The sequence below is a fragment of the Cornus florida genome, unplaced genomic scaffold (assembly GCF_030987335.1).
Source record: "Cornus florida cultivar Cherokee Brave unplaced genomic scaffold, ASM3098733v1 CherokeeBrave_3.0.0_Hap2_Chr06, whole genome shotgun sequence".
Lineage (NCBI taxonomy): Eukaryota > Viridiplantae > Streptophyta > Magnoliopsida > Cornales > Cornaceae > Cornus > Cornus florida.
In genome coordinates this window covers 70327815-70341591 of record NW_026775576.1, presented here as the reverse complement: position 1 = coordinate 70341591, position 13777 = coordinate 70327815, and the positions used below count along the sequence as shown (strand labels likewise).

General features: G+C 34.4%; 1 protein-coding gene across 1 annotated transcript; it reads right to left on the bottom strand.

Annotated features, from left to right (window-relative positions):
• Nucleotides 1–2705: 2705 nt before the first annotated feature.
• On the bottom strand, nt 2706–8860 carry LOC132311936 (uncharacterized). Its single transcript, XM_059810092.1, has 2 exons — nt 8488–8860; nt 2706–2943 (listed from the first exon to the last, which is right to left on the bottom strand). The coding sequence occupies exons 1-2, from the start codon at nt 8753–8755 to the stop codon at nt 2921–2923; spliced, it is 291 nt and encodes a 96-aa protein (XP_059666075.1). The 5' UTR covers nt 8756–8860; the 3' UTR covers nt 2706–2920.
• Between the last annotated feature and the right edge of the window lie 4917 nt (nt 8861–13777).

Sequence of the window (13777 nt, the reverse complement as noted above, 5' to 3'; positions counted from 1 at the left end):
CCCCTTAACTATTAGGGTATGTGCAAGAAACCCCCCTGAACTATAAAAGTTGCAAAAAAAACCCCTGAACTATTGGGTATGTGCAAAAAAACCCCCTGAACTATATATTTTTTTGCAGTTTACCCCATCCACGCGAATCGATTGACTGAAAGGGACGATGAAGCCGAGGAATTTGTTGCTGGGATCGGTGGGTCTCCTGTTATAGCTCGATCATAGCCGCTGCACCACTAGCCAGATCCGTCGGCCATATATATCGCACTTCTCTGTACCGTTGCGTCAGCCCATTGCCGTCACCGCCTTGTCCGCCGTTCAGCTCACCTTGCTCGCCAGTCCATTCCACCATTCATTCCAATCTCGCCGGCCCATTCCGCCATCTCCATAGCCGAGCACATCGCCGTCCATGTTTCGAGCACATAGCCGTCCACAGTTCACCGCCGAGCCCCCTTGAGCTAGCCGCCGCCTCCACAGTTCACGGCCGAGTCAACCGAGCTCTCATCACAGCCGAGTCCTCCGCGCACAAGCCGCCATCATCCGAGACTGAGCCATCCCGCCGACCTCGGATTTCTTTGGTCTCTTCTCTCTCTCTCTAGCTCTCAGTTTTGGGTTGTGTTGGGTGAAAGGCATCTTTTGGCAGAAAAAAAAAAGTAAGAAGTGTATAAGTTAAAACGACGCAGTGTACGTGTTATAAGGATAAACTGGTCTTTCAAAATTTTCGGTACCGGAAGTTGATGTCATGGGGGTAAATTGCAACAAAATCATAGTTCGGGGGGGTAAATTGCAATAAAATCATAGTTCAGGGGGATTTTTTGTAGTTTAGGGGGGTTTCTTGCAAATGACCAATAGTTCAAGGGGATAAATTGCAACAAAATCATAGTTTAGGGGGTTTTTTGTAGTTCAGGGGGGTTTCTTGCAAATGACCAATAGTTCAGGGGGGTTTAATGCACTTTACCCTAAAAATAATGTAAAATTACAAATAAACTATTATTAAGAGAATAAAACATGTAAGTAAATAGGTTAAAATGTATAACATTCAGCGCCTAACAAAGGCAAAATTAAACCGTGGTTGATGAATCTAAGATTTCGAAGTTTAATTTTAAGGAAGGTGACGGAGTACTGGAATGAGTATAGGATATTATAAGTAATTCTGTTGTATTTCGGAAAGTAAAATAATCATTGCTTTATGACATTATTAATACAACATCTATTACTAATTTATAAAATTATTTTCTTTGTAAATTTTTTGTGTATATGTATCAAAATCTATCTTTCCATCTCTCTCTAAATACTTAAAAAGCAATATGAATTCTAAAATTCAACACCAGTTTTGCAACAAGTGGATATGGGTTTGTCATTTATTTATCTTTTTATTATTATTATTTTTGTCAATTATAAGAAACTCATTTATCCATTTTCCTTTCGGGACTCGAAAATCCATTTTGAGACATAGAGACCACAAAACTCGTAGTATACTCGTCATTTGAAAAGCTAAAGTTTGTTCAAAATATGAACTTTAGTTTTCAAATATTTCCCAACTTGAAAATATAATGTTGAATTGTTTTCAAAAGTGACAATACATTAAACTCATATCCTCCCTTAAATAAGAATATCAAATAGGGACCCATTGAATTAGGTCCAAGGGAGTAAATTAATACTACCTAATAATAAAATAAAATAAACGTTCCATTTATTCAAAGGAGATTGGGAATTTCCTTTTAACGGCAGGTTTTCAAAATTTCAAAGTGGATAGTTGAAAGTATATGATATTGTAAGGCCACCAAAAAAAAAAAAAAAAAAAAGGCTTGCTTGGTTCAAATTTTTAAAAAGAGTTGTCAAAGAATTAAACTACTAGCCAAACAAATTTTTGTACAATTTTTCACATTTTACTTCTTACAAAACAGAAAACTGAAAAAAGCCAACCAAAAGTCCTTTTTTGCACTGGTTTTATCTGTTTCTTCTTTCTATCAATTAAAACATTGATGGAAGAAGAATCCAAGCTTTATCAATATGGTAATATAAGGAACTATAAACCCTAATAATAGGAAACGCAACTTTTAAACACAACAAATAAACTTTGTTCAACTCCTATATAATCCGTTTAGCTTCTTTAGATTAGAGATAAATTTTAAATACAACAAATTAATATAATAGCATTATAATTTATAACCATTCAAAAATATAACCTTACCACACACAAACAACAACAAACAAACAAAAAATGAAAGAGGTTTCTAAATATTAGTGACCAGTTCAGAATGCCCAACTATACATTTGGAATTTGGATCGAGAGAGGAAGACAGTTGTAATCACAACTTGTTTGTCAAAGATTTGATAGAAAAAAATATATATATAAATGGAAGGATGGAAAATGACATTCTATGTGAGAGCTAAGTTACATAAAGCGTAGGCGGGAGTGGGAGTGGGAGCAAGAGCAGGAACGCGAAAGCGGCAAAATTAAGTCACAAATAATGAAAAAAGGAGCGAGAGCGCACGCGGAAAGGGATGGCCATCAAATACAATGAAGCAAAACGTAATATAGAAACAAAAATTCAATTGTAGCCAAAATGAGTGAGATGATTATGAAGAAGCATATAACCGTGCAAATTGATTGATCAATATTCTTGGCTAATATATTTCAAAGAACTATTTACACCATCATTTGTGCTAACAAACTATACAAATCACAACACTATCTAATAACCACTACATAAGTAAATCAGATCACCCAAATTTGATACCAAAGTGAAAAATCAGCATAGTTTCCTGTAAAATTCAAACTAAACTACTAACTTACACGATAAGAGACAACTAATAAGGCAGTTAAAAAGCTTTGTAAAATATCGTTTCCTATCAATTTATTTTCACAATCTCACTTGTACCAAGGGGGATTCAATGACCAGAAATGCTCCCAAATGAGGTATTGTCAGTTTTCTTCCTCATCAAAAACTGCAAAGAGGAAAAACACTAAATATCAGAGGTAACCAAAGCAATTGCAGGGATAAAAATGTTGTATGCAAATCTTTCCTAAATCTAATATCAAAGAAGGCTCACTTAGATATCAGTGATACACACACCTGCAAGTATAAAGAGATTAAACCACAAAAATGATCAAAAGACAGAGCATAAAACACCACCCAAATTGAGCAAATCTATTTCAGTCCAGTAGAAAACAGTTTCATAATACCCAACATTGTAATAAGAAACTTGAGCACAGTATCACGCCTCACCTATTTGCAGGGAGGTTGCGCCACGCAGGCAACACACTAGCACTAAGGAGGACTCTGGCGTCTACATGGCATGAGTAAAGTTGAGTTCTAGAGTGTTTCACATTTGTGTGGAGATTGTGGAGTATTGTAGAGAACAATGGAGGATTTTAGAACATTGGAGAGTTGGTAGAAGTTGGTAAATTGAAAAAGATTCTAGAAGAGCTTAGGGATTTGAAGAATTTGTAAATATGTAGAGATTTTGGTGAAGATGTGAAGAGTTCTAGAGACTAGATCTTTTCCATGGATTGTAATGCATCCTAGCCGTTTGGAGGATGGCTATAAATTGGTAAGGGTGTTATGGATAGAAAACAAGGGTCTAAGCCTTGACCAAATCGAAACTCATTTAAATAAACATATAAGTACAATTCAATAATACCAAAATTACTCAAAGATGAAACATATATATTTTATTAGTGGTCGGCACTCAAGATAGCTTATTGGTTGGTGATGGTCATCTACTGATTATCCCTACCAAAATATGTTCTAATACAAGGCTTTCATGGTGTTCTACCATCTGCAAGGCTTAAATCATCACACAAGGGTGTATTGTCTTTTATGACACAATTACACAAGGGTTTGAGATAGTGCATTGCAACCATTATACCTACTCAGGCTACTTTGTTGTGTAATTTGAGGTTCAACACATGAAAATTGGCTACAGGGTTTTTCAGGGGTCAACGAAAATATCTCAATCAAAGTACCTTTTAATTCACTAGACCTTTTTAATATGTAAAGATTTAATCTTTGAAATAAAATGAGAGTTTTGAGTTAAACTTATTCGAGTTCACTTTGAAGTCACAAAACGTGTTTTAATGAATAAAGATTGAATCTTTGAATGAATATAGCTCAATATAAGTACCTTTTTAAGTCACTAGACCTTTTTAATGTATAACAAATTGAAAACAACATAATTTTCATTTTTTCCTTAAAAAACACACAAATCTATATACATATATGTATATTGCATTTTACATTGAAGCATAACGAGTATATGATATATGTACTTACTATTTAAATAAAATACAGTAAATAAATGAATTAGGGACCATTACTTTGTATGATGATAAAACTTTAGAATATCAAACATGAAACAAAAAAGCAACTTTTAAGCATACACGTAATCCTCAAGCAGCTTAGCTCATTAACTTCTTCTAATTCGTAGTAAACCATATACTATGATAGATAAATAAAGAAAAAGGAATTGAGTAAGGGGCTTTCCCCTATGTCTTTCATTATTTTATTCAGTAAGATATGGTTCCAATCTTTTTATAGCTGTTGCAGCATGGACAAGAGGGATCACCCAAAATGAGTCAAGCACATACACGACACACGCCCTCTACCCAATGGCGACTTGAATTCCATCCTTTATTTTTTGTGAGAATGATGAGAAAATACTATTTAACCATTCGGTGATAACGCTCCAAGGGAAAAATGGAGAGAGAGAGAGAGAGAGAGAGCTGGTTTTGTGATCTGCATTGAAAAAAGATAAGAGCAGAAGTTAGATAATATGGTGATTTTACTTCATCCAAGCTCTTGTCAAATATGAAATCGGCAATGTCCAACAAACCAATTTATGGTTTGACAGTTGGTGTTACCTTGGCCCTTTGCACCTCCTATTGACTGCAGCTTAATTACAAGAATCTGCAATCGACTCCCACACCATAGTAAGCAATTGAAGGTCCATAGACAACTGGTCTTTCTCACCTTCCATAGACAATTGCATTCCTCAATTATTCAGTCCACACACTCTTCCTCTTCAATTCTTATACAGAATCAACAAATTCAAGTGCATTCCATCCCAATCAGGAAAAGTAACTATCCCACACACCTTGAAATTCCTTTTCCATCAACCTTACCTTCCCTGCCCCATCTTGGTTTCAACCTTTCATTCTGAAGCATAGCTTCATGCTATGGTTGGCTATCCTCCAAAAGTTACCCACTCTTGACCAAAAATCACTCGCCTCCATATACCCAACTCACGTGCCCTTTGCTTGTCTGCCCCACTTGTTCTTTCAATGTCCCTCTGTTGCCCCTATTTAGAGTTACTTCCAGTCAAAATGTGCTTTTTATATCCTTAATAGCATGGGCTTCACAACACTAGGAATGGAAAAGCTAACTCTCTCTTTGCTTTGGTATACATGTTTGGCTCAAGTAAAACACAAGGATTTTTGGTAATGTCTCTCTAACGGCTAACTCTTTACTCCATAGAACAAACTATGTAGTAAGAGAGATGGTTGTTTCATGCTGAAACTTGATTGCCCTTTTGTAGCTCGAATAGCTTGGAAATGGGCTCTGACCACCACCTCATCCACCTGACTGGGCAGTGTTGGCAAAGTTCCTTTGCCACCCTCTGCATTCGATCACCAGACTGGGCTTACCATTGCTCAACAGTCTCTCTCTTGGGCCTCTAACTTGGGCCTTGTAAAGTTTCTTCAATATACAATTACCATTTACCTTTGGGAAAGAAAAAAAAAGAACAAGACATAGTTGTGAGTATGGCAAGGGATAATCATTTGAGTCATCGTTTCTGCATAAATCGTGCACCAGTCTTTAAGTTTAGAGACACGTTCTTTTTCTGTTTTCTATTGCTTTTTAGCAAATAACTCACTGTGATATCTCACATCGCCTGGGAGGAGAAGTTGCTCGCACTCATAAGGGGGATGCCTCCTACTTGTGTAAACGTGTTTTGAAAATCATGAGCACGGAGAGGGTAGAAAGTGGAAAATATCTACACGGGTCCTCACTCACTTCACCTCTCTCCATGACAGCAATGTGTACTCTAAATTTCTATTTATTTATTTTTTCTTTTGGATGAAAAATAAATTTATAAGGCAATTTCCTTGGCAGGGTCCTCAATTATTTCAAGTACAGCTATATGCCAAAAGATCTGATTTTAAGGACAAACTATCATGACATCCACCTAATAAGGAAGACCGAGGCAAATACAAATTAAAAATAACCATATCTGAATTTTAGTGGCATCGCGAAAATCCTGTCAGAAAAGTGAAAACTATAGTTCTTAAAACAATAAGAAAGTCATCATAAGACACTTATTCTTAGCTCCCCTATCAATCAATATATATGTATACATACATTTAAATATATGTTAGCACATCGTTTGGTGTTAATTAAATAAATTTTCTATCATGTGTATTTCAATGTATTCGAGCTATTTTTATTACGTATGCTCGAAAGAATAGAAACATTCAGCGGAAGTTGTAAGAGTTATGCAGAAAATTTAACTATTAAAACCTTTCATTCATGTGGGAATGTTAGTTTCTTCTCTGGACTACTACTCTAATCTCCTCAAGCTGATTATTTCCAAACATCATCCTTTCCCTAACTAAAGAAACTTCCACACAAATTATTTTTCCTCGTTGTATCACACTCTTCATCAGTTCTTCTATAAGGACAGTGGCATATATACTTAATCCCATGTTCCTACCCTAATCAAAACCCACCGATTGGCACAACAATGTTGATATTCTCCCCAGTCCTTGAACATACTTATGCAAAATTCACAGCAATGCATGTACTTTAATAATCCATAGGTAAAATATGAATGCAACAGTTTTGGGGAAAAAGAGTATCAAGTTAAAATGCTCATAAGCACATTCTTTGCTCATCCTTGTAGTATTGCAGTCCACGTACAAGAAGTCAATGCTGCTTGTAACATACTATTCTGCTGCGTATGTCTATATGGATATTGGATAGATGCAGTAATTTAATCCTGAAGCTAGACAAACTGAAAAATCTATGGCATAAATGAATAACAAGACCAATATCAGCTTCTTTCTTTTCATTATTGAACCCAACATTCTCTTTTTATTAGGAAAAAGCTCTACAGGGATGCTGTCACTGAGCTTGCACCCTTATAGCCATTAAATTGTGAAGTTGTGAGGTCAGCCTCTCAATCCAATATGTACCAGGATGCGAGCTCACTAATCACCCTCATTATAGACTTCCTCTTTTTGTAATTACAATTCTCATTCAATTCAAAAACTAACAAAAATCAACAGGTGTTCTCTCATTTGCTTTTCGCATCATAATTAGTCACTTGACCACCTTCTATCTCAAATTCATCACATTGAAAACCACATTCACTCATTTATATCACTTATTTGAGTAGAACCAACCTAGTAATTTACTACCAAACTTATGAGGCCAAATGGTTACAAAACATACCAGAGAATACACCCTAGTCACACCAGTAGTGTTTTCGATAATATCCCATCAAAATCATGATGGTCTGATGACATAGAAGGGTCCACTGCCATAAATCAAAAGGAATGTGTATTATCATCGGTTACTACCCACTAATGGACATCAATATTGTCTTGAAATGCTTAAATGTATCTCTCGGTCAATATTAATCTTCTTGTTATCTGCAATTTAAATGGAGTAACCATGCTCCCTAGTTTCATGCACAAGAATCATTTTACGAATTGCTTAAGGAATTCAAAGGATTAGAGAGAAAAATGGTAAGATACAAGGAAAGGCTAAAATAAGCTCCAATTGTAGGCACACTTATGACACTAATATCAAGTATCACATATCAGTAGATAGACACATTCTGTCCTTGTCATTTTTCCATTCATTGTTCTCCCTGTTTGTCTGTACTTTGCACCCAAAACAGAGAACCTAAATTGTGCCAACAAAAATGCTAATATGAGTGTTGAAAAGTTCTATCATCACCCTATGGTATTGTGTTGATTCACAATTTACAAACCTACTCATCATCTCCCCTATTATATATATCTAAGTATATTCGTCAGTCAATTATACTTCCATCTCATGAATTCTAAATCGCTCAGAAGCTCTTCACTCAGCTTTTATATATTATGCACAAAGGAGACCGGTCATCAAGCTTGACCTTCCAAATAAACTTGAAATGAGAGGCCAACAATACTATCTATAAGGAACTAATAGAGTTAACTGCAATTGGAATATTGGATCTCAAAAAAACATATAGCTTAATCTACCTTAACAAAATATATCAATTCAGCATAACCCAATTCATAAATATAGTAAACCAACAAATTAAAATACATGTAGAATTGTGTGTATTATGTATATAGACAAAATATATCAATTCAGCAAAACCCAGTTCATAAATTAAGTAAACCAACAAGTTAATTCATCAAAACATATATACATATATATATATATATATATATATAGAGAGAGAGAGAGAGAGAGAGAGAGAGAGAGAGCGGGGGGTTACCTCCACAGCAGAAACAACAATAGCAGCAAGAGAGGATCATGAGTAGCTCTCGGCAGAATAAAACGGGCCCAGTAAAAACACTGTGTGAATCGGTTTTTGGGTCGACAGAAACATCTTGTTCTTGATCGTTATCCAAGAGTTTCTCTTGATTGATACTGTTGGGAGATTGGTGCTTCTCCGTCTTCATTCTATGGAGGTTCCATTCCAATTTCTTCAGGTAATCGAGCTTGAATGAGTTCCTGATCCTCATCGATGGCCATAGATGCATCTTTCTCTCTCTTGTTTGTGCAAGGGCAAATGAAATGAATTCTCTCTCTCTAGCCCATACTGTGCGGATGTATCAAGAGAAATTAATTGAATTGAATTTGGCTTTTGTTTTAAAATAGGGCAGTGTCATTGTCGATAGCTCAAATAACATAACCTATTAATGAGGAATGCTATCGTGGGGTCGTCCTCGTGACAGTTTTTATTATTATTCTTTATATTTTTTATGATCATGTATAAATAATACGAGAGTGCAGTTTTTAAAAGGATGGTATGAGAATTATAAGTTAAAATTTTATAATAAAATTCATGATCATATAAATCATTTAAATTTTGTTCTTAAAGGCAAAGTGGTGTTGGCAAGAATTCAAAAACTCCTTGAGGTCTCACTTTCAAATCGCATACGTAACTTAAATAGTGCAACCATACGCACGTCCTTTGAAAAAAAAAAAAAAAAACAATTAGTTAAAATTTAAAATTATCTTTAATCATCTGGTATATTTTTATTTGAAAGTATTTTAAACTGATTTTTTTTTTTAAGAGTGAGATCACTTTAATATTAAGTGTGATTTGTCCATTACTTCTATTAAAGTATTAATTATGAGGAAATTTCGTGGTAGTATTAGTTGTTGGAGTATCAATTAAGGCCGTTTTTCAAAAAACATATCTTTTATTTTCACATAATTGAAAACGTTAAATGAAATAGCATGAAAATTGATTAGTGTTTTCAGGGAAAAACAAAATTGGTTCGTTTTAAACCTTTTGGAATTTAGATATGAAACTCTTATTATCAGGATAAAAAAATAAATGGAAAACTACAAAATTGAAGCCTCTTATTTTATTTTCCTAAACAAATTGAAGCCATGTTAAGCGCAAAAGTACAATAAGAACGTTTCTTAAAAGTAAGACTATAAGTTCGGCTGGCCCAATCCCGCCAATCCCATTAAGTTAAAAGTGCAACAATAAACAATCCCATTAAGTTTTTTCATTACATTAATAGGTCATTTATGTAATTTTGGAGGTTTGTAGCCGGTCCAATAAACACCCCGAAGTCCCTAACTAATTCAGAGGGCCCAACGATTCAAGAGTCCAACTGCAATCAAGTGGGACCCAATTTTTTTTTTTTTTTCTTTTTTGGTTTTTTGAGACCCAAATGTTCATAAAACAAAATTTGGCGTGGACATGTTTGGACATCCTTTCAATATCAAAGAATTTATTTGATATTAATATAACAATCCATCTTGGCTAAATATATATATTCATATATATTATATATAAAACAATCCATCATTTTGAATTGGGTAAATTTTTTTATTATATTCAAGGACACTTATCAGATATGTTCTTGAGCCCAAATCTGTAGTTTAAAAGCTCGTCTCATTAATTTATGGGCAAATATTGTTGTACCTTGCGGGTGACAAAATGTATTGGAACCCATTAACATGATCTCTTCTGAAAGCAATTATAATACAAGAAAGATAATAGGCATTGAAGCTTCTTGATCTTTCGATGCTGGGTCCTCTACTACAACATGTTGTAAATTTTAAACATAATTAAATCTCGTCCTTTACTTGTCAAATTACACTTATCTTTCTTCAGATTTGTAGTAAATAATTTATACTTCTTCTTCGTTAACGGTCAACGACCAAAAATATTAATATCAACAATTTTGAAACTTTTAAATTTCAATTCTATTTTTAAAAAACGTGTTTATTGTAATAAAATACAACATGTATATAAGGACAAAAATATAATTACAAACTTAACAAATCTAGCAGTGGTCAATATCGTGACGAAATCTCGGTAAAAGTTATTATAGTTTACCCTTAAATTTATCTAGAATGAGTAGATTTAATGTATTAAAACTACATTTAATTGTGTTGAGCTCCCTCGAGCATGACATAATTAAATCTAACTAGTAGATAGATACTTGAGTATGGCCTCTGATCTCAACCCTCTTCATAGTTGGTTGAGTCCCTTGCTCACAATTATATAAGCAATGGAATAATCACCCCAATCAGCACATGAGATGGTATGCAAGATTAATGAAATTTCACAATTACCATAAACGATTCCATTACATTGCGAACCCGAACCCATACCCATACCCATTACACAAGATCTTCGAACTTGAAATGCTCTACAAGTAAAAAGTAAAATAAAATATACACACCCACATAATATATACATCTCAAATACAGAGTACCATTTGCATCAATAGTGTCAAACTGCATTAATCCTGCAACCTCCGGCATGACTACAACACATGAAAAAGCTGCTTTTGGTGTTAGAAATGAGTAGAGTCCATTCACGTCATATAAAGACTGGAAAATCCAGGTTCGAGAATCCAAAATTGAACGGCGAGATCTCCCGGCGGTTCCGATAAGCGAAGTAGTGGAAAGTAGGATTTGCGAGAAATGAAATACAATGGAGGAAGAAGAAGAAGATGGTGGTGATTGGTGCCATTTCTTTCTAGGTGTTGTGGGTGCTTTTTGAAACTGCTTTGCTTTGAATTTATGGGCTTTTGGTTGGGTATAGACTTTAGAGAGGGCTTTGTTGCTTGTGCTTGAGAAGGTGTGTTGTAAAAGTTTTTAGACTTCTGAGGCAGAATGCTTGATGCATACACCAATTAATTTGCTTCTAGCACGGGAAACTTGATAATGATTTGTTGCTTTTCTTTGGGAAAAGTCGTAACGTGGGTCTGTGATTTGAATGTTTTCACTAAGGTTGTGTTTGGGGAGTTGGAACTTTGGAATGGGCGAAATTAGAGAGAAAAAAAATAGTTAAATTTTAAGTAATTTTGAACCAAATTTTATTCCAATTCTACCAATTTTAATTTTAAAACTCTTATTCCATGTAGTTGAACATAGCATGAAAATCCAAATCCAAGCTGTGACGATTTTCAATTGTTCTTATAGATGATTTTACCAGGTTGATAATGAATTTTGCCAATATTTACCTTTTGTTAACTACTATAATGTTTAATTTTTATTCTCTATGCAAATAAAATAAAATAAAATAAAATAAAAATTATCATTGGAAAGACACAAAGGCCAAGCCATCAACTTAGGCATACAAATCTTAAAGTAAAGATAAAGACATACAAATCTTAAAGTAAAACAAGAAAAAATGAAGAATATAGTCCAAATTTGTTGAGAACAAGAGTCAAAGCTCAAGAACAAAAACAACCACGAGAGAAGAGCAACAACATGAGTGACCCAAAGGCCTAACCATCATCAAGGCAACAACTCTAAAACTACATCCACAAGGCACCTCCAATAAGAAGAAAACCACCCAAACCAGAAGATCAAATCAAATGAAAAAAATCAGATCAAGTTGAGAACAACCAAAATCGACATAAATAAGAGATCTAACCGGAGAAAAAACAGCAGATCCGCTCATATTAGCCGGAAATAAGCTGAACATGAGTAGATCTAACCAAACAAAAACAAAAAAAAGTACGAAAAATACCCACATATCAAACTTATTGACACACGCCGAGTTTATTAAAGCTGTAAAAGACAAAACGACACCTCTCTACTCCCATGGAAGGGAGCAAGGAGAAAAACAGAAGAGAAGAAGGGGTGTGTTACAGAGACAAAGGGTAAAGTTCTTTAAGCAAATACAAATGGGTGAAAATTTATCATTATAATAATGAAATTCACAGTGAGAAATCGGTGTGAGTTTTGATTCATTCATGGAAGCCTTAGGTAGCCTGCGTAGGTGCAAGAGTGTAGATATTAAAATATAGATTTGGACTTAAATTTACATGGATATGCTCATGGTCCATATTAGAGCTTTGAAAAAACTCGAGACAAAAAATAAAATTTGGTATTACTTTGACCAAAGTAACTACAGTATATTCTTGCACTCAAATTGTCATCCTCAGAGCAACCCCAGCATAAGCAAAGTGTACAATATGTGAGTCTGTGTGGGATGAAAGGCTCTACTATGCGGATTACACATTAGTGAGGCCCATCTCATATTACACATTCCAGTCTTCACAGCTAAAGAATAAAGTAGTGCCTAACAATGAGCAGAAGCGACAGGCGCAGTGGGCCACTGCGTGGGCCATTGTGTGTGAGATAATGATATAAAATGAAAAAATGATATTGTGTGATGGTGTGTAAAATAATTATTGTATGTGTATTGGATTTATTAATTAATGTAAAAATAGTCATATTTTAATTAATTAAAAAAAAAGTCATTTTTTCTAAATAAATAAAAAGAGTCATTTAATTTGCATGAGGTACTTTTTGACTTACCAATTTTATTTATTTATTTATTACATAATAATTTAATCAGTTTGCATAATAATATAAAAAATAACATTTTATTCAATTAATAAATTTAAACATCTTTATCACGTACTGATTTAATTAATTCGCATAATAATATAAAAATTATATTTTATTCGATTATACCAAATTTAAACATCTTCATCACCAAATTAATTCCACAAATGTTCCATCAGATATCTTCTGAGATCAGCATTTTCTGCTCTATTACGAATTCTTCTAAAACGACTGGAAATGTGTGCCGCCAACATTGTTGGGTTTCGAATGTATTGTGGGAGGGATATTGGCTCATTCGGAGGAGGTGTCCATTACAAAATGTGTCCGCGCTCATCTTCAATGATCATATTATGCAATATGATGCGCATTCTCATTATCTTGTTTAAATCTTCTTTATCCCAATAATATAGAGGTCCTTTCGTCATAACCCACCTGATCTGCAACACGTCAAACGCTCGTTCAACATCTTTCCTAATAGTTTTTTGTTTTTTAGCAAACAATTTCTCTTTACCAATTATTGAGTGTGGGATGGTCTAAATCAAAGTTGCCCACTTGGGATAAATACCATCATATAGGTAATACCCCATTGTACATCGATGCCCATTTACCTCATAATTAATCGGAGGTATTGTGCCATTGATCAGGCTATTGAATACTGGGGAATGATCCAAGACATTCACGTCATTGTTTAAACCAGCCATACCAAAGAAAGCATGCCAGATCTACAGTTC